The sequence below is a fragment of the Coregonus clupeaformis genome, chromosome 9 (genome assembly GCF_020615455.1).
Source record: "Coregonus clupeaformis isolate EN_2021a chromosome 9, ASM2061545v1, whole genome shotgun sequence".
NCBI classification, from domain to species: domain Eukaryota; kingdom Metazoa; phylum Chordata; class Actinopteri; order Salmoniformes; family Salmonidae; genus Coregonus; species Coregonus clupeaformis.
This window is the reverse complement of record NC_059200.1, coordinates 25,729,624-25,751,638: the sequence shown is the minus strand read 5'-3', so window position 1 is coordinate 25,751,638 and position 22,015 is coordinate 25,729,624. Positions and strand designations below refer to the sequence as shown.

General features: G+C 45.8%; 1 protein-coding gene across 1 annotated transcript in view; it reads left to right on the top strand.

Annotated features, from left to right (window-relative positions):
* The window catches only part of LOC121574156 (A disintegrin and metalloproteinase with thrombospondin motifs 6-like), a 144,628-nt gene that overhangs the window by 49,932 nt on the left and 72,681 nt on the right, over positions 1-22,015 (top strand). The window contains exons 11-13 of the mRNA XM_041886792.2: positions 6,829-6,970; positions 11,971-12,078; positions 16,819-16,964. Of these exons, the coding sequence (XP_041742726.2) occupies positions 6,829-6,970; positions 11,971-12,078; positions 16,819-16,964 (396 nt within the window). The remainder of the gene's footprint in view (positions 1-6,828; positions 6,971-11,970; positions 12,079-16,818; positions 16,965-22,015) is intronic.

Sequence of the window (22,015 nt, the reverse complement as noted above, 5' to 3'; positions counted from 1 at the left end):
TTCACTCTATCTATAGGATTAGGGTTAGAGTCAGACTTCTCCCCCTTCACTCTATCTATAGGGTTAGGGTTAGAGTCAGACTTCTCCCCCTTCACTCTATCTATAGGGATAGGGTTAGCGTAAGACTTCTCCCCTTCACTCTATCTATAGGGTTAGGGTTAGAGGCAGACTTCTCCCCCTTCACTCTATCTATAGGGTTAGGGTTACGCGTCAGACTTCTCCCCCTTCACTCTATCTATAGGGTTAGGGTTAGAGTCAGACTTCTCCCCCTTCACTCTATCTATAGGGTTAGGGTTAGCGTCAGACTTCTCCCCTTCACTCTATCTATAGGGTTAGGGTTAGAGGCAGACTTCTCCCCCTTCACTCTATCTATAGGATTAGGGTTAGCGTCAGACTTCTCCCCCTTCACTCTATCTATAGGGTTAGGGTTAGAGGCAGACTTCTCCCCCTTCACTCTATCTATAGGGTTAGGGTTAGAGGCAGACTTCTCCCCATTCACTCTATCTATAGGATTAGGGTTAGAGGCAGACTTCTCCCCCTTCACTCTATCTATAGGGTTAGGGTTAGAGTCAGACTTCTCCCCCTTCACTCTATCTATAGGGTTAGGGTTAGAGGCAGACTTCTCCCCCTTCACTCTATCTATAGGGTTAGGGTTAGAGGCAGACTTCTCCCCCTTCACTCTATCTATAGGGTTAGGGTTAGAGGCGGACTTCTCCCCCTTCACTCTATCTATAGGGTTAGGGTTAGAGGCAGACTTCTCCCCCTTCACTCTATCTATAGGGTTAGGGTTAGCGTCAGACTTCTCCCCCTTCACTCTATCTATAGGGTTAGGGTTAGAGGCAGACTTCTCCCCCTTCACTCTATCTATAGGTTTAGGGTTAGAGGCAGACTTCTCCCCCTTCACTCTATCTATAGGGCTAGGGTTAGAGGCAGACTTCTCCCCCTTCACTATATCTATAGGGCTAGGGTTAGAGGCAGACTTCTCCACCTTCACTCTATCTATAGGGCTAGGGTTAGAGGCAGACTTCTCCCCCTTCACTCTATCTATAGGGCTAGGGTTAGAGGCAGACTTCTCCCCCTTCACTCTATCTATAGGGCTAGGGTTAGAGGCAGACTTCTCCCCCTTCACTCTATCTATAGGGTTAGGGTTAGAGGCAGACTTCTCCCCCTTCACTCTATCTATAGGGATAGGGTTAGAGGCAGACTTCTCCCCCTTCACTCTATCTATAGGGCTAGGGTTAGAGGCAGACTTCTCCCCCTTCACTCTATCTATAGGGTTAGGGTTAGAGTCAGACTTCTCCCCCTTCACTCTATCTATAGGGCTAGGGTTAGAGGCAGACTTCCCCCACTTCACTCTATCTATAGGGCTAGGGTTAGAGGCAGACTTCTCCCCCTTCACTCTATCTATAGGGTTAGGGTTAGAGGCAGACTTCTCCCCCTTCACTCTATCTATAGGGTTAGGGTTAGCGTCAGACTTCTCCCCCTTCACTCTATCTATAGGGTTAGGGTTAGCGTCAGACTTCTCCCCCTTCACTCTATCTATAGGGTTAGGGTTAGAGTCAGACTTCTCCCCCTTCACTCTATCTATAGGGTTAGGGTTAGAGGCAGACTTCTCCCCCTTCACTCTATCTATAGGGTTAGTGTTAGAGGCAGACTTCTCCCCCTTCACTCTATCTATAGGGCTAGGGTTAGAGGCAGACTTCTCCCCCTTCACTCTATCTATAGGGCTAGGGTTAGAGGCAGACTTCTCCCCCTTCACTCTATCTATAGGGTTAGGGTTAGAGTCAGACTTCTCCCCCTTCACTCTATCTATAGGGCTAGGGGTTAGAGGCAGACTTCTCCCCTTCACTCTATCTATAGGGTTAGGGTTAGAGGCAGACTTCTCCCCCTTCACTCTATCTATAGGGGCTAGGGTTAGAGGCAGACTTCTCCCCCTTCACTCTATCTATAGGGCTAGGGTTAGAGTTAGACTTCTCCCCCTTCACTCTATCTATAGGGTTAGGGGTTAGAGTCAGACTTCTCCCCCTTCACTCTATCTATAGGGCTAGGGTTAGAGGCAGACTTCTCCCCTTCACTCTATCTATAGGGCTAGGGTTAGAGGCAGACTTCTCCCCCCTTCACTCTATCTATAGGGTTAGGGTTAGAGGCAGACTTCTCCCCCTTCACTCTATCTATAGGGCTAGGGTTAGAGGCAGACTTCTCCCCCTTCACTCTATCTATAGGGCTAGGGTTAGAGGCAGACTTCTCCCCCTTCACTCTATCTATAGGGTTAGGGTTAGAGTCAGACTTCTCCCCCTTCACTCTATCTATAGGGCTAGGGTTAGAGGCAGACTTCTCCCCCTTCACTATATCTATAGGGCTAGGGTTAGAGGCAGACTTCTCCACCTTCACTCTATCTATAGGGCTAGGGTTAGAGGCAGACTTCTCCCCCTTCACTCTATCTATAGGGCTAGGGTTAGAGGCAGACTTCTCCCCTTCACTCTATCTATAGGGCTAGGGTTAGAGGCAGACTTCTCCCCCTTCACTCTATCTATAGGGTTAGGGTTAGAGGCAGACTTCTCCCCTTCACTCTATCTATAGGGATAGGGTTAGAGGCAGACTTCTCCCCCTTCACTCTATCTATAGGGCTAGGGTTAGAGTCAGACTTCTCCCCCTTCACTCTATCTATAGGGTTAGGGTTAGAGCCAGACTTCTCCCCCTTCACTCTATCTATAGGGTTAGGGTTAGAGGCAGACTTCTCCCCCCTTCACTCTATCTATAGGGTTAGGGTTAGAGGCAGACTTCTCCCCTTCACTCTATCTATAGGGTTAGGGTTAGAGGCAGACTTCTCCCCCTTCACTCTATCTATAGGGTTAGGGTTAGCGTCAGACTTCTCCCCCTTCACTCTATCTATAGGGTTAGGGTTAGCGTCAGACTTCTCCCCCTTCACTCTATCTATAGGGTTAGGGTTAGAGTCAGACTTCTCCCCCTTCACTCTATCTATAGGGTTAGGGTTAGAGGCAGACTTCTCCCCTTCACTCTATCTATAGGGTTAGTGTTAGAGGCAGACTTCTCCCCCTTCACTCTATCTATAGGGTTAGGGTTAGAGTCAGACTTCTCCCCCTTCACTCTATCTATAGGGTTAGGGTTAGAGGCAGACTTCTCCCCCTTCACTCTATCTATAGGGTTAGGGTTAGAGTCAGACTTCTCCCCCTTCACTCTATCTATAGGGTTAGGGTTAGAGTCAGACTTCTCCCCCTTCACTCTATCTATAGGGTTAGGGTTAGAGTCAGACTTCCTCCCCCTTCACTCTATCTATAGGGTTAGGGTTAGAGGCAGACTTCTCCCCCTTCACTCTATCTATGGGTTAGGGTTAGAGGCAGACTTCTCCCCATTCACTCTATCTATAGGGTTAGGGTTAGAGGCAGACTTCTCCCCTCACTCTATCTATAGGGTTAGGGTTAGAGTCAGACTTCTCCCCCTTCACTCTATCTATAGGGTTAGGGTTAGAGGCAGACTTCTCCCCTTCACTCTATCTATAGGGTTAGGGTTAGAGGCAGACTTCTCCCCCTTCACTCTATCTATAGGGTTAGGGTTAGAGGCAGACTTCTCCCCCTTCACTCTATCTATAGGGTTAGGGTTAAAGGCAGACTTCTCCCCCTTCACTCTATCTATAGGTTTAGGGTTAGAGGCAGACTTCTCCCCCTTCACTCTATCTATAGGGCTAGGGTTAGAGGCATACTTCTCCCCCTTCACTATATCTATAGGGCTAGGGTTAGAGGCAGACTTCTCCCCCTTCACTCTATCTATAGGGCTAGGGTTAGAGGCAGACTTCTCCCCCTTCACTCTATCTATAGGGCTAGGGTTAGAGGCAGACTTCTCCCCCTTCACTCTATCTATAGGGCTAGGGTTAGAGGCAGACTTCTCCCCCTTCACTCTATCTATAGGGTTAGGGTTAGAGGCAGACTTCTCCCCCTTCACTCTATCTATAGGGCTAGGGTTAGAGGCAGACTTCTCCCCCTTCACTCTATCTATAGGGCTAGGGTTAGAGGCAGACTTCTCCCCCTTCACTCTATCTATAGGGTTAGGGTTAGAGTCAGACTTCTCCCCCTTCACTCTATCTATAGGGCTAGGGTTAGAGGCAGACTTCTCCCCTTTCACTCTATCTATAGGTTTAGGGTTAGAGGCAGACTTCTCCCCCTTCACTCTATCTATAGGGCTAGGGTTAGAGGCAGACTTCTCCCCCTTCACTATATCTATAGGGCTAGGGTTAGAGGCAGACTTCTCCACCTTCACTCTATCTATAGGGCTAGGGTTAGAGGCAGACTTCTCCCCCTTCACTCTATCTATAGGGCTAGGGTTGGAGGCAGACTTCTCCCCTTCACTCTATCTATAGGGCTAGGGTTAGAGGCAGACTTCTCCCCCCTTCACTCTATCTATAGGGTTAGGGTTAGAGGCAGACTTCTCCCCCTTCACTCTATCTATAGGGCTAGGGTTAGAGGCAGACTTCTCCCCCTTCACTCTATCTATAGGGCTAGGGTTAGAGGCAGACTTCTCCCCCCTTCACTCTATCTATAGGGTTAGGGTTAGAGTCAGACTTCTCCCCCTTCACTCTATTTATAGGGCTAGGGTTAGAGGCAGACTTCCCCCTTCACTCTATCTATAGGGCTAGGGTTAGAGGCAGACTTCTCCCCTTCACTCTATCTATAGGGTTAGGGTTAGAGGCAGACTTCTCCCCCTTCACTCTATCTATAGGGTTAGGGTTAGCGTCAGACTTCTCCCCCTTCACTCTATCTATAGGGTTAGGGTTAGCGGCAGACTTCTCCCTTCACTCTATCTATAGGGTTAGGGTTAGAGTCAGACTTCTCTCCCTTCACTCTATCTATAGGGTTAGGGTTAGAGGCAGACTTCTCCCCCTTCACTCTATCTATAGGGTTAGGGTTAGAGGCAGACTTCTCCCCTTCACTCTATCTATAGGGTTAGGGTTAGAGTCAGACTTCTCCCCCTTCACTCTATCTATAGGGTTAGGGTTAGAGGCAGACTTCTCCCCCTTCACTCTATCTATAGGGTTAGGGTTAGAGTCAGACTTCTCCCCCTTCACTCTATCTATAGGGTTAGGGTTAGAGTCAGACTTCTCCCCCTTCACTCTATCTATAGGGTTAGGTTAGAGGCAGACTTCTCCCCCTTCACTCTATCTATAGGGTTAGGGTTAGAGTCAGACTTCTCCCCCTTCACTCTATCTATAGGGTTAGGGTTAGAGTCAGACTTCCTCCCCCTTCACTCTATCTATAGGGTTAGGGTTAGAGTCAGACTTCTCCCCCTCACTCTATCTATAGGGTTAGGGTTAGAGGCAGACTTCTCCCCCTTCACTCTATCTATAGGGTTAGTGTTAGAGGCATACTTCTCCCCACTCTATCTATAGGGTTAGGGTTAGAGGCAGACTTCTCCCCTTCACTCTATCTATAGGGTTAGGGTTAGAGGCAGACTTCTCCCCCTTCACTCTATCTATAGGGTTAGGGTTAGAGGCAGACTTCTCCCCCTTCACTCTATCTATAGGGTTAGGGGGTTAGAGGCAGACTTCTCCCCCTTCACTCTATCTATAGGGTTAGGGTTAGAGGCAGACTTCTCCCCCTTCACTCTATCTATAGGGTTAGGGTTAGAGTCAGACTTCTCCCCCTTCACTCTATCTATAGGGTTATGGTTAGAGGCAGACTTCTCCCCCTTCACTCTATCTATAGGGTTAGGGTTAGAGGCAGACTTCTCCTCTTCACTCTATCTATAGGGTTAGGGTTAGAGTCAGACTTCTCCCCCTTCACTCTATCTATAGGGTTAGGGTTAGAGGCAGACTTCTCCCTCTTCACTCTATATATGGGTTAGGGATAGAGTCAGACTTCTCCCCTTCACTCTATCTATAGGGTTATGGTTAGAGGCAGACTTCTCCCCCCCTTCACTCTATCTATAGGGTTAGGGTTAGAGGCAGACTTCTCCTCTTCACTCTATCTATAGGGTTAGGGTTAGAGTCAGACTTCTCCCCCTTCACTCTATCTATGGGTTAGGGTTAGAGGCAGACTTCTCCCCCTTCACTCTATCTATAGGGTTAGGGTTAGAGTCAGACTTCTCCCCTTCACTCTATCTATAGGGTTAGGGTTAGAGTCAGACTTCTCCCCCCTTCACTCTATCTATAGGGTTAGGGTTAGAGTCAGACTTCTCCCCCTTCACTCTATCTATAGGGTTAGGGTTAGAGGCAGACTTCTCCCCCTTCACTCTATCTATAGGGTTAGGGTTAGAGGCAGACTTCTCCCCCTTCACTCTATCTATAGGGTTAGTGTTAGAGGCAGACAGGGGAATGATGTGAATGATGCAGTTCCACACAACTGAAACTGTACAAGACACGTGTTAGTAGACAGTGTGACTAGGGTTGCCATAAACTGTATTTTCATCATAAGTCATTTTAAGTCATTGTGGTGAAATTGTGAAAGATAGTATACAATATAGGGTGAGAGGTGGCCTCTAAAAGAAAGGATTTATGTTATGTTGCTAAACCAGTGACTCTCTCCTAGTCATTGAGGGCTGCAGTGTGTATACTAGTAGCTAGTAGCTACCGTCTATACCTAGCCCCGTGTTTAAACCTCTCCCTGAGCCATTCCACTCATTTCACCTATTCCAACGCTAGCACACCTGATTCAACTAGTCAACTCAATCATCAAGCCCTTTGTTAGTCCAATAAGGTGTGCTAGACCTGGAACAGAACTGCTGGGGCTACTGAAGGAGAGCTTTGGGAACCACCGCTATATGCTGTGTAGGTGTGGTGTGTAAGAAACAATCCTATTGTAGGTTTGTTTTTGACAGCTCAGGTCGGGGGACGTGTCTGGACAATGAACCTCTGAAACGAGACTTCCTGTACCCAACAGTGGCCCCGGGGCAGGTGTACGATGCAGACGAGCAGTGTCGCTTCCAGTACGGAGCCTCTTCACGACAGTGCAAATATGGGGTAAGAAACCTGCATCTCTCCGAATCTACAATATGCGTACAGTCTCTCTCCCCTATAGTGGAGGACCATGCTGTTAAGGGAATAGTTGATCATAATCAGGGTTAGGGGTGTTATTATCATAATCAGGGTTAGAGGTGTTGTTATCATAATCAGGGTTAGGGGTGTTATCATCATAATCAGGGTGTTATTATCATAATCAGGGTGTTATCATCATAATCAGGGTGTTATTATCATAATCAGAGTTAGGGGTGTTATCATCATAATCAGGGTTTTATTATCATAATCAGGGTTAGGGGTGTTATCATCATAATCAGGGTGTTATTTTCATAATCAGGGTGTTATCATCATAATCAGGTGTTAGGGGTGTTATGGGGTGTTAGGGGTGTTATCATCATAATCAGGGTGTTATTATCATAATCTGGGTTAGAGGTGTTATCATCATAATCAGGGTTTTATTATCATAATCAGGTTAGGGCTGTTATCATCATAATCAGGGTGTTATCATCATAAGCAGGGTGTTATTATCATAATCAGGGTTAGGGGTGTTATCATCATAATCAGGTGTTATTATCATAATCAGGGTTACGGGTGTTATTACATTTACATTTTAGTCATTTAACAGACGCTCTTATCCAGAGCAACTTACAGTTAGTGAGTGCATAAATTTTTTTCATACTGGTCCCCCCGTGGGAAACGAACCCACAACCCTGGCGTTGCAAGCGCCATGCTCTACCAACTGAGCTACAGGAGGCACAATCAGGGTTATCATCATAATCAGGGTGTTATTATCATAATCAGGGTGTTATTATCATAATCAGTGTTAGGGGTGTTATCATCATAATCAGGGTGTTATTATCATAATCAGGGTGTTATTATCATAATCAGGGTGTTATTATCATAATCAGGGTGTTATTATCATAATCAGTGTTAGGGGTGTTATCATCATAATCAGGGTGTTATTATCATAATCAGGGTTAGGGGTGTTATCATCATAATCAGGGTGTTATCTTCATAATCAGGGTGTTATCTTCATAATCAGGGTGTTATCATCATAATCAGGGTGTTATCTTCATAATCAGGGTGTTATCATCATAATCAGGGTGTTATTATCATAATCATCGTTAGGGGTGTTATCATCATATCACCAGAAGGAGACATCATTGTTTTATTAGCACCTGGGATAGATGGGTCTCATCAACACTCACCAGTCTGATGTTCCTCTCTCCCAGCATATCTCACTAACCTATCTCAAAGAGAGGGAGGAGGGAGGGAGGTTTTTACACAGACTCGCACACACGCACACACACACACACACACACACACACACACACACACACACACACACACACACACACACACACACACACACACACACACACACACACACACACACACACACACACACACACACACACACACACACACACACACACACACACACAAACACACACACACACACACACACCAGAGTTTCATGGAATGATAATGATTACCCCCCCTCCCACCACCTTGCAGAATAACAACCCAAGGTAAATAAAGAGACACAAGCAGAGAGAGAACTAAACCAAGCCACAGAAACAGGAGATGTTGAATGAAAGCCACAAAGAATTAATGAACCAATATGGACAATAAAAGAGTCTACCATTAGTCGAGATCAAGAGAGTTTATTTAGTTTCATTGAAATAAATATCTGACAGCAGATTACCACGGGCCCCAAATCAAACCCTGTCATTTTGTCTCTTAAGCTCTTAATTGTGGTTTTAGATCAGCATGAAAGACAGACATTTATGAAAGGAGAGCATTCCTCCAGAGCCTGGCTCAGCTGTGCTGCTCTGTGCCGGGCTGCTTCCACAGAACTAGCATGTAGTCTTTCATCTGCTAGGATTCTGGATTCTGATCTGGAATCAGATCTGTTTCACTCAGCCTGCCAGCTGTCTGGCAAAGAGTTGTCTTTAGTTAAGAGCTTGCTGATCAGAGCCATGTAACCATAGAAACAAGTAAAAGGTCTATGACTAGATGTATAGTTTGCTTTCAGAGTTGATGTTACACTTTTAGAAGAAAAGGTGCAATCTAGTTCTTTGGCTGTCCCCATAGGAGAACCCTTTGAATAACCCTTTTTAGAACCCTTTTGGGTAGTTCTACCTGGAACCAAAAAGGGTTCTACCTGGAACCAAAATGAGTTCTCCTATGGGGAAAGATGACCTATCTTATCTGGGAGACAGTTACTCTGTACAACACACATAGCAGAGCAGAGCAGAGCCTGCTTTAGTGCCACTAAAGACTGAAGAGAATAACTAAAATATATGGTGGGGGAAGAGAGGTGCAGTAACACTTAACAGTCACTCTTACACTTAATGGTTGTGGTGACATGTTCCTGTCCTGGAAGTAAAACTCAACTGGTCTCCATTCCCAACCGTCTCCTACCCTACATGTTCTAATGGGGACAGAAAGCCCAGTGGATAGGTTGGACTGTTGTTCCAACTGAAAGGACCGGACAGCATAGCAGTGGTTTGGTGAAGTGTTTCAATGCTTGCTCCTGTGGAATTGTATAAAAGAAGCCGAGAAATTGTTGTTGAAACATTTTCACTAAGCTCTGTTGCAACCTCAGTCAACATTTTCCAGGGAAGCCCAATTCACTGGCGAAATCCCCTCACAATGATCTCAAACTGTGTTTTTAATACACAATGAAAATTAAACACAGAATTCCCCTTGCTAATCAGGAAACTCTTGAGTATGTTGTGGCATACTGTCATTACAATTGCGTCACGGTAACCTGGTCAAATTATATTGGTAGTGTAGCTAGCCACTGAATGGCTCTGAATTCACTGTCAGCATGCAGTCAAAGCTATAACCTCTTTTGGAGCTAACTAGTGCTCTCAAATTGTATGTATCCTGATGTCGACAGCAGATGGTAGTTGTATTCATAGCATTGCTAACTTAGCTAACTAACATACATTTTGAGAAAACAAGTTATTTTAAGTGGCTAGCTAGCATTAGCAACTTTTGGTGGTCAATGAGACTGAGAGCTAGCTAACCAGCTGAGCTAGCAAACAATGTAACAAAAGTATAATTTCAGATACGAAAAATACTCCATCAATAGGTTTTGCATTTCAGGAATCACAGTAGCAAGTACTTCTGGTGCTCTGTTAAATTATTTAGCCATTTCAACATAAAAAAAAAAAAAAAAACGTTTTAGCCATAGCCCTCACTGGATTTTATGTGATTTAAACGTGAGCTTGTCCAAGGTGTCGGATTCGGAGGGGGGACTTAGCGAAGGGGCAATTGAATGGTAATTTCTAACTGACACTCTCAGAATGTTGGGAGTCACCAGGGGTTCTATCTAGGTGGAATACAGCTACGACCGGAATTTACTTTTTCATATTAGAAGAACTTATGCAGCAGGTTAGGAGAATTAACGTAGCAGGTAAAAAGAGAGTGAGGTTAAGGTTAGGAAAAAGGTTAGGGTTAGGATTAGCTTCCTCTCTGTTAGCTAGCTAGCGTAAATCCCCCAGACCAGACCAGGGACACATGTTCATTTAGACCTGGTTTAGCTTCTGACTTTTCAGCCGCTACTGCGGCTCTGAGCGGGCCGGCAGGGGGCCAAAGAGCAGGGAGGGTGAGGGTCACTCCGTGATAAGAGAACATATTTCAAACATTGCTTGTTAGGGGGAGGTAGTTGCAGAAACGTTGGAATGGTGGGGGGGCTTATTGAAAGCAGAGCTGGGAGTGGCGCAGCGAGACAGGGCCGACAAAGAGTGGCAGTTTGCAGCTTTATTTAATCTATAGCGTCTAGCAGCAGTAGAAGAGACCTGTAGAGACCAGCGGAGCCTGGACCTTATTTACTGAACCGTGGGGTCAGAGCCTTGGCACAGGGCTGTAACTCTTCTTCATGGCACTGCTCCTCTTCTGCTCTGCCGTACGCAGTTGTCCAGTAAAGCCTTTGAAGTGGAGAGGCGGAGGGGGAACCATAGAGGTTTAATGGGAAATCTAATGCAGGGTTGTCCTTGTTATAAACACTCGGTTTTAAGATTTAATTTACTCCAGAGGAGAGACTCTGACTTGGATTCTCTATCTCCTCCTCTCTCGCTCTTTTTATTTTTCTTCCACTCTCTCTCTGTCTCTCCTTCACTTTCTGTCTCTCTCTGTCTCTCTTTCTCTCTCTCTTTCTACCTCTCTCTCTCCTTCTCACTCTCTCTGTCCAGACATAAAGAGTTCTCCCTCTGTTATAAGAGCTAGGAGATAAGATGGAGAAATCGTAGAAACAGAAGACGTTGTTTGTTTTATAACTTCCTGTAGGACAAATGTTTTGTTATGTCTACATTCTCTGTTCCCTGAGACTGTCTCCTCTCTGAGGGGCAGTTTGATATGCTCTCTGTTGTGAGTGCCAGAGTGATTTCCTATAACTGGTTAACAGTGGTTTCGGTGAACCGACGTTAGCCGGTCCATGTTGCGGTATGGAGGTGTTAGTCATGGTGTTGTTGCTCCAGATGACTCCTTCATCCCTCAACACAGAGGGACATTTGTAGAATGGGTTGACCTTTGGGATATTGACTCTAAACATAAACTTGGCTCAATCCATCAGACCTGGGTCAAATATATAGCTACTCCATCAGATCTGTGTCAAATACATATGTCTAATACTTCCACAAATTTCAGCTGAGCTTGAGTTAGTTTGCCTGGTGAAATGGAACCTATGGAATAGTCCAAAGTGACTCCAAACAGTGCAACCTATATTTGAACCAGGTCTGCTATCCTTGCAGGTGAAAGCAATATGGCGGCTGCCTACAGCCAGGTATCTGCTCCCCACTGTCTGTTCAGCTCTTTCACCTCAGTGCAGATGAAGGACAGGAGATGAGGAGGGGAAGTCACATTACATTTTTGAGTAGATCTCTAAGGCACTTCCACAGCCCTATCTATGGCAATTGCTCTGCTTGCTTGTAATACACTCTCTGCAGTGAATTGCTTTATTCTGACCAACTTGGTTTTGCCTTCTTTCCTAGGAAGTGTGTAGAGAGCTCTGGTGCCTTAGCAAAAGCAACCGCTGTGTCACCAACAGTATCCCTGCTGCTGAGGGGACCCTGTGTCAGACGGGAAGCATTGAGAAAGGGGTAAGTGTATACTAGCAGTCTCATTGTCTACACACACTAGTTATCATAGTCTATACACACACTCTCCTGTAGTCTACACACTAGTTGTCTCTTATAGTTTACACCAGGGTTTCCTAAACCAGGGGTCGCCTGATGTGGGGTCGCCTGATTTGAAAATGGGGTCGCGAGAGAAAATGTGCGCTTGATTCATAGAACCGGGGTTACGTAAGTAACCTCCGGTAGCTGCTAGATGCGGTTGTAATAAACAGAGCGATTTCTGTTTTCTTCCTACAAATGTGGCTCTATCTTTTGAATGGTTTAAGCTACCAAATATTATGACTCCATCACTGAAAGATAAGACTCTCATGTTCACTGTTTCCATCAATTATTATGTTATTTTCTACACAAAAGATCATACAACATTATTGCTTGATGATCTTCTGAACCCAATACCTTTCTGATGCATTTCAGTCACTTCACACCATACTGTCTTCAGATTGAAATACTGTCAAAAATACTGTCAGACTGATTAGTAATAGACTGCCATAGCCCCAATTAAAAAAGTAAACATTGGTCGTTGATTACCTCACTTTTTGTACATGGTGGGGTCGCAAACATTTTTTGATATCAAAATGGGGTCGCGGGCCCTAAGATTTGGGAACCCCTGGTCTACACACTTTATCCTGTAGTCTACACACTAGTTATCTCTAATAGTCTACACACTAGTTATCTCTTATAGTCTACACACTAGTTATCTCTTGTAGTCTACACACTAGTTGTTATACTGTAGTCTATACACTAGTTATCTCTTATAGTCTGCACACTAGTTATCTCTTATAGTCTACACACTAGTTATCTCTTATAGTCTACACACAAGTTATCTCTAATAGTCTACACACTAGTTATCTCTTATAGTCTGCACACTAGTTATCTCTTGTAGTCTACACACTAGTTATCTCTTATAGTCTACACACAAGTTATCTCTTATAGTCTACACACTAGTTATCTCTTGTAGTCTACACACTAGTTATCTCTTGTAGTCTACACACTAGTTGTTATACTGTAGTCTATACACTAGTTATCTCTTATAGTCTGCACACTAGTTGTCTCTTATAGTCTACACACTAGTTATCTCTTATAGTCTACACACAAGTTATCTCTAATAGTCTACACACTAGTTATCTCTTATAGTCTACACACTAGTTATCTCTTATAGTCTACACACTAGTTATCTCTTATAGTCTACACACAAGTTATCTCTAATAGTCTACATACTAGTTATTTCTTATAGTCTACACACTAGTTATCTCTTATAGTCTACACACTAGTTGTTATACTGTAGTCTACACACTAGTTATCTTTTGTAGTCTACACACAAGTTGTGTCTTGTAGTCTACACACTAGTTATCGAATAATCTTCACACTAGTTGTTATACTGTAGTCTACACCCTAGGTATCTCTTGTAGTCTACACGCTAGTTATCTCTTGTAGTCTACGCACTAGTTATCTCTTGTAGTCTACACACTAGTTGTCTATTGTAGTCTACACACTAGTTATCTCTAATAGTCTTCACACTAGTTGTTATACTGTAGTCTACACCCTAGTTATCTCTTTTAGTCTACACCCTAGTTATCTCTTGTAGTCTACAAACTAGTTATCTCTTGTAGTCTACACACTAGTTATCTCTTGTAGTCTACACACTTGTTGTCTCTTGTACTCTACACACTAGTTATCTCTAATAGTCTTCACACTAGTTGTTATACTGTAGTCTACACACTAGTTATCTCTTGTGGTCTATACACTAGTTATCTCTTATAGTCTACACACTAGTTGTTATACTGTTATCTACACACTAGTTGTTATACTGTAGTCTACACACACTCTCCTGTAGTCAACTCAGCTCTCTCCCACCTCCATATCACCACCCCCCTTTCTTTCTTTCTTTCTTTCTTTCTTTCTTTCTTTCTTTCTTTCTTTCTTTCTTTCTTTCTTTCTTTCTTTCTTTCTTTCTTTTATTGGGTGATGTGATGGCAGGTAGGCCCACATAGTGGGCCTCAGTGTCAGAGTCAAGACTAGTTACTGTGAGGTGTGTGGTAGCCAGACCTAGCAGGACTCATTCTCTCCTCTCCTCTCCTCTCCCATTGTATCCCAATGTATTACCCCCTCCCCCTTTTCCCCGCCACACACGCCATGCTTTGAGGTCATCACTTCACCTTCTGGTCCCAGGGCTATCCGGAATCCTTGGGACGTCCCTACCCCATTGAAGTTGACTAAATAAAAGTAGGTAATTCTACCTAAGAATTTGAGAACTTCTGAATCATCTTGTCACAGGAGAATTTGGCCTGGTTGCTGTGGTATTCCGGTAACCACGACAACGGATGTTGACATGTCGTTAGACCAAGTATAAACTGGCCTTAAGTCTCTGCGACTGTAGCAATGTCCGTTGTCGTGGTTGCTGGACTGCCACAGCAACCAGACCAAATTCTTCGCTGACAAGATGATGTAGGAGTTCTAAAATTCTCAGATAGAATGACCTGCTTTTATTTTGTCACACTGTGGCAGTAAGCTATTTTCTGTAAACTCGCCATTACCTTGTAAATAATTATGTTGTTGTGGGTTTATTTCCTGTAATAATTAATCAAAAGTAGCTAAAGTTAAGACGTTGTCAGTTATACTCAGGTCATTATTTGAACTGGCTAGCCAACTAGCTAGCTAACTAGCTAACAACAAACAAAAATATTGTTTAGAAAATTGCTTTTAGTTGCCTGGCTTGCTAGGTTGACATTTACTGAATTCATTTTAAACTGATGGGTTTCTTGATGTTAAAATAGAGAAAGTATGCTATTTGGAGCCCCGGGCTGCTGATGTCATGCAGAGGCTGTTGTTTTGTGTTTATACTTTTTCAAAACGACAACGACAAGTTTGATGTCGGACGACAATAGAATGTTCATGATGTCGCTACACCAATTGTCTACAGACATGTCGATAGACGGACTGTAAACCAGCCTTTAGAGTTTAGGGTAGGGATGTCCCAAGGATCCCAGATAGCACTGACCCCAGTGTGACTCGCCACGCTACGGTCAGGTTAGATGGCCGACAGTGAGACAGTTTTAACACAGATTACGGCGGCCATTGTCACCGAATGGTCTGAGGTCTAAAAAGAAAGAATAGGAGGCTGTCGGGCTGTCGTGTGTCATTACCGTCTGCTGACTGGAGCCTTTCAGGGCCGGAGGCCACCGACAGGGTCCTGGGCTACACAGGGGGCCCAAGTTGAGATCAGCTCAGGGGGCTTTGGAACAGGGGGCTTTGGGGGGAGGCTGATGACGGGCTCCTGTCTGGGTTGAGGGTGGGTGGTGAGGGGGATGAGGGGCGGCTTCAAAGGAACTCGACTGTCAACCATTTGTCACCAGGCCTGTAATGGAGAGGCCCTGCCAACTAGAGGGAGGGAGGGAGAGAAGGATAGAGAGGAGGTAGGGATGTGTGGGAGGGAAGAATGGGGGATGAGAAAGAGAAAGGGAGAGAGATAAGGAGAATAAAGGAGATAAGAGAGAGAGAATATGTGGTTTCCCAGGAAAGACTATTTGCTACTATCCTAGACATTGGTACAAACACACACACACACGCAGGTACACACACACATACACATACACACACACACACACACACTTGCAGGTGGTGAAAGGCTGATAGGTGTGTGGGGTAATAGACAGGTAGTGTGTGTCAGCTCCTCTCTGATAAGACATTCTCTCCCAGGCTATTTCAGTCTAACTGGAAACACAGACAAGGTCTTAAGGAGGACTCTCTCTCTTTCTCTCTCTCCCTCTTTCTTCTTCTCTGCATCCTCTCTCTCTCTCCTTCTCTGGCCTCGCTCTCCCTCTCCCTGCAGTGTTAATCTTGTTTATACAGTGTGTTAGTGCATTACCCTTCTCTGCTCTGAGCTAAGGAGAATGAGGACAGTGCCCTGGTTCTCTCTCTCTCCCTCTCTCTCCCCTCTCTCTGTCCTTCTGCATTGTTAATCTCTGTTGTGAGGGAGTGAGGGAGTGAGGGATTGAGGGAGACTGAGGACAGTGGCCTGGTGTTTCACTGGCCCAGGATCTTAACCTACTGACAAAGTTACAGACCTACAACCTCTACAACCTCTACTGTCTCTAAGCCCTGAGCACCACTGAGTACGTTTACATGCACAGTGATAATTCGATAATAAGCAGATTATGGCACTTGGCAGATTATGCAATAGTCATGCAAACATTTTACTCTGCTTATCTTAATCGGCGTAAGGCAATCTTTCAAATTATTAATGGGCGTTCCAGCAGTGTATTTGATCTGCGTGTGTACTAGCACCAGCCCAGCGAGCCTCTCTCTTTACCGTGAGTGAAGTGAGTTCGGAACAACTGAATATATGTGTCTTAGAAGTTTTCACATACCAACTTTATATGTCCGAACTCAGAATCAGATATGCTTCCCAAAAAGAACACGGTCGCTGTGGTAGAACGTTTATTTTGATTGCCGATTTTCTGCAATTTTCAGAGTGCCATCAGGTAGCCTGATTTCAGATGTGTCCATGTAAACAGGATTATTAGGGAAATCGTTCTTCTTGCAAAAAATGAAAAACGTTTAAATCAAACTATTATATTAATCTGATTATCCACAATTATTGTGTGCATGTAACCGTACTCACTGACACAGTTACAGACCTACAACCTCTACAACCTTAACCAATGATTAATCCTCTCCCACTCTCTCTCACCCCTCTCCTCTCAGTGGTGCTACCAGGGGGAGTGTGTGACATTCGGGACGTGGCCCCAGAGTGTGGACGGAGGCTGGGGTCCCTGGTCGTCGTGGGGGGAGTGCAGCAGGACCTGCGGAGGGGGAGTCTCTTCCTCCATGAGACACTGTGACAGCCCAGCGTAAGTAGGCAAAGTAAGCCACAGGAAGCTGGACACACACATCCAGGTCTTCACCTACAGGTGTGTGTGTGTGATCACTAATGTGTTGATCATATAAATATTTATTAAGTATACTATGTAGATAACCAGTAGATACTAGGTTGAATGGCGGGAACCCGGTTACCGAGATTTACCGCCCAAAACCACTTCCTTTTCCCAAATAACTGCGAGAAACCGGTAATTTATAATAGATGATTTATATGAACAGCATGGCATGAAATGGAACTGTTAAATTATATGCGATGTCTAAATGATGAATCAACGTTCAGGGTGGGGATAGACCCATCTCAGTATGGAGCACAGTTCACAATGCAGCATAGCCTATGCTACAGTAAGAAGAGTGAACGTGTGATGGCGGTAGGCTATAGCAGTTATTTATTCAGACCAATAACCATTCAATCTTTGTGAAGTGAAAATCTTCTGCATCTAATTCTAGCCCTATATGATTCAAGGATGTCATTATAATGATTAAGATAGGCCTCCCGAGTAATACAGCAGTCTAAGGCACTGCATCGCAGTGCTTGAGGCGTCAGTACAGATCCGGGTTCGATCCCAGGCTCTGTCACAACCGGCCGTGACTGGGAGTCCCATAGGGCGGTGCACAATTGGCCCAGCGTCGTCCGGGTCAGGGGAGGGTTTGGCCGAGGGGGCTTTACTTGGCTCATCGCGCTCTAGCGACTCCTTGTGGCGGGCCGGGCACCTGCAGACTGACTTCGGTCATCAGTTGAACAGTGTTTCCTCCGACACATTGGTGCGGCTGGCTTCCGGGTTAAGCGGGCGGGTGTTAAGGAGCGCGGTTTGGCGGGTCATGTTTCGGAGGACGCATGACTCGACCTTTGCCTCTCCTGTTTCGGTTGGGGAGTTGCAGCAATGAGACAAGATCATAATTGGATATCATGAAAAAGGAGGTAAAATAAAATGAATGATTAAGATAAAGACAACGAAACATTTTTCATTTAACTGTTGAAAGTGAGGAAGAATTGAAGCAACAATAGAGAGAGAAAGAGGAGGTAGGCTAATAACAGGAAATATTATAAAGGTATATATGCACCTGCCTACTAATTATACAAATAGGCCCTATTATATTTCAAAATTAAAATAACATTCGCTAGCCTATGCTTGTAACTTTGTAGGCCGCATGTGCTGCACCAGAATCGCTTGTTCTCTTCTGCTTTATCATGGTTTGAACGATGTGCGTAATCGGGTCCATATAATACAGTATAATACAGTACAGTAATACAGTTCACACTCAAAAAGATTAGCCTACTGGAGCTAGTTTCATTTATTTACCCAAGAGAGCATACAGTGAGGGAAAAAAGTATTTGATCCCCTGCTGATTTTGTACGTTTGCCCACTGACAAAGAAATGATCAGTCTATAATTTTAATGGTAGGTTTATTTGAACAGTGAGAGACAGAATAACAACAACAAAATCCAGAAAAAACGCATGTCAAAAAAGTTATAAATTGATTTGCATTTTAATGAGGGAAATAAGTATTTGACCCCCTCTCAATCAGAAAGATTTCTGGCTCCCAGGTGTCTTTTATACAGGTAACGAGCTGAGATTAGGAGCACTCCCTTTAAGAGTGTGCTCCTAATCTCAGTTTGTTACCTGTATAAAAGACACCTGTCCACAGAAGCAATCAATCAGATTCCAAACTCTCCACCATGGCCAAGACCAAAGAGCTCTCCAAGGATGTCAGGGACAAGATTGTAGACCTACACAAGGCTGGAATGGGCTACAAGACCATCGCCAAGCAGCTTGGTGAGAAGGTGACAACAGTTGGTGCGATTATTCGCAAATGGAAGAAACACAAAATAACTGTCAATCTCCCTCGGCCTGGGGCCCCATGCATGATTCAGAGGAGAACTGGGTGAAAGTGTTGTGGTCAGATGAGACCAAAATCGAGCTCTTTGGCATCAACTCAACTCGCCGTGTTTGGAAGAGGAGGAATGCTGCCTATGACCCCAAGAACACCGTCAAACATGGAGGTGGAAACATTATGCTTTGGGGGTGTTTTTCTGCTAAGGGGACAGGACAACTTCACCGCATCAAAGGGACGATGGACGGGGCCATGTACCGTCAAATCTTGGGTGAGAACCTCCTTCCCTCAGCCAGGGCATTGAAAATGGGTCGTGGATGGGTATTCCAGCATGACAATGACCCAAAACACACGGCCAAGGCAACAAAGGAGTGGCTCAAGAAGAAGCACATTAAGGTCCTGGAGTGGCCTAGCCAGTCTCCAGACCTTAATCCCATAGAAAATCTGTGGAGGGAGCTGAAGGTTCGAGTTGCCAAACCAGCCTCAAAACCTTAATGACTTGGAGAAGATCTGCAAAGAGGAGTGGAACAAAATCCCTCCTGAGATGTGTGCAAACCTGGTGGCCAGCTACAAGAAACATCTTGTCACGCTCGTCGTATTGAATAGACCAAGGTGCAGCGTGATGAACGAACATGGTATTTATTTATCTTTAGTGATAACATACACAACCAACAAAACAACAAACGACTCGTAACGTCCTCGGTAACAATGACCAACACGGAACAAGAACCCACAAACACAAAGGGAAAACAGACAGTTTAAATATGGCTCCCAATCAGAGACAACCAACGACAGCTGACACTCGTTGCCTCTGATTGGGAGTCACTCTAGCCAACATAGAAATAAACACAACTAGAACTACCAACATAGAAATCTAACACATAGAATGAACACACCCTGGCTCAACATATAGAGTCCCAGAGCCAGGGTGTGACAGTACCCCCTAAAGCGCGGACTGCGACCGCGCCTCAACTTGAACAAAACAGGGGAGGGCTGGGTGGGCATACCTCCTCGGGCGGCGGTTCTGGCTCCGGCCTTGCCCACCACCCTCCAATAAACCCCCATAGCGCCCCTGGTCCAGTCTGGCCCCGCTGGCTGGAGCTGAACTGGACTTAGCAGGAGCGGTTAGCTTCAGCTCCGTAGTGGAGCAGTTGACCGGTACCTTACCAGGCACCGTTGACCCAGGCACGGGTTGTGCTGGACTGACGACGCACACCCCTGGCTTGGTGCGTGAGGAGGAACGGGCCTTACCAGGCTGACGACGCGCACCCCCTGGCTTGGTGCGTGGAGGAGGAATGGGCCTTACCAGGCTGACGACTCGCACCCCTGGCTTGGCGTAGGAGGAACGGCCCAGGCTGACGACTCGCACCCCTGGCTTGGTGCGTGGAGGAGGGACGGGCCTTACCAGGCTGACGACTCGCACCCCTGGCTTGGTGCGTGGAGGAGGAACGGGCCTTACCAGGCTGACGACTCGCACCCCTGGCTTGGTGCGTGGAGCAGGGACAGGCCGGACTGGGCTGGCGACGCACCCCGTAGGCTTGGTGCGTGGAGCAGGGACAGGCCGGACTGGGCTGGCGACGCACACCGTAGGCTTGGTGCGTGGAGCAGGAACAGGCCGGACTGGGCTGACGACGCACCCCGTAGGCTTGGTGCGTGGAGCAGGGACAGGCCGGACTGGGCTGGCGACGCACACCGTAGGCTTGGTGCGTGGAGCAGGGACAGGCCGGACCGGGCTGGCGACGCATACCGTAGGCTTGGTGCGAGGAGCAGGGACAGGCCGGACCGGGCTGGCGACGCGCACCGTACACTTGGTGCGAGGGGCCGGAACAGGCCGGACCGTACTGGGGACACACACCACTGGCTCTACCTTCGGGATCTGGAACGGGCCGGACCGGACTGGTAACACACCCCAGTACCTCTCGTCGTGCCTCTACACCTTCCTTCCCTGCTTTGACCAGTGGCCCCCGTAACCTGGTGGCCTTCTGAATCCGCCCCTTTTCTGCCTCCGTCAGCCCCGTCGTCCATGCCGTGTGCCCCCCCCTAAAAATCTTCTGGGGTTGCCTCTCGCCTGTCCGACGTTGACACTGCTGACGCCGCTGCTCCTCTTTCGCCAGGGCCTCTCCCGGCGCTTCCTCCCATGTCCAGTCCAAGTTCTGCCCCGGGACACGCTGCTTGGTCCTTACTTGGTGGGTTCTTCTGTCACGCTCGTCGTATTGAATAGACCAAGGCGCAGCGTGATGAACGAACATGGTATTTATTTATCTTTAGTGATAACATACACAACCAACAAAACAACAAACGACTCGTAACGTCCTCGGTAACAATGACCAACACGGAACAAGAACCCACAAACACAAAGGGAAAACAGACAGTTTAAATATGGCTCCCAATCAGAGACAACCAACGACAGCTGACACTCGTTGCCTCTGATTGGGAGTCACTCTAGCCAACATAGAAATAAACACAACTAGAACTACCAACATAGAAATCTAACACATAGAATGAACACACCCTGGCTCAACATATAGAGTCCCAGAGCCAGGGTGTGACACATCTGACCTCTGTGATTGCCAACAAGGGTATTGCAACCAAGTACTAAGTCATGTTTTGCAGAGGGGTCAAATACTTATTTCCCTCAATAAAATGCAAATCAATTTATATCATTTCTGACATGCGTTTTTCTGGATTTTTTTGTTGTTATTCTGTCTCTCACTGTTCAAATAAACCTACCATTAAAATTATAGACTGATCATGTCTTTGTCAGTGGGCAAACGTACAAAATCAGCAGGGGATCAAATACTTTTTCCCCTCACTGTATAGCTAGCTACATCTATGGGTTTTTATGTTTTTCTGTTGTGCATAATGTGCAGTAGCCTATATCATACAGTAAATGTATTGGATAACGGTACAATCATTTGGGCTTTTTTGGGCTTGGGCTCATTAAATATCGTTAATGTAGGGCTCATAAAATGTTTTTAATATATGGCTCATCAGGCTCAGGCAGCATCAGGTTTGAATTTTCATGCTGATCAGAGCTCTAATCAAATCCAGACATTTTTATGCTTTATAATGCTTTTGAATGACACTTCTGGATTTGGCGGGAAATACTGGGTTACCCGGGAGAAAAGTGATTTATTCTGAGTTCACATTCCCCCTCTTTTCTTTTTCTTCCACTCTTTCCCTCTCTCTC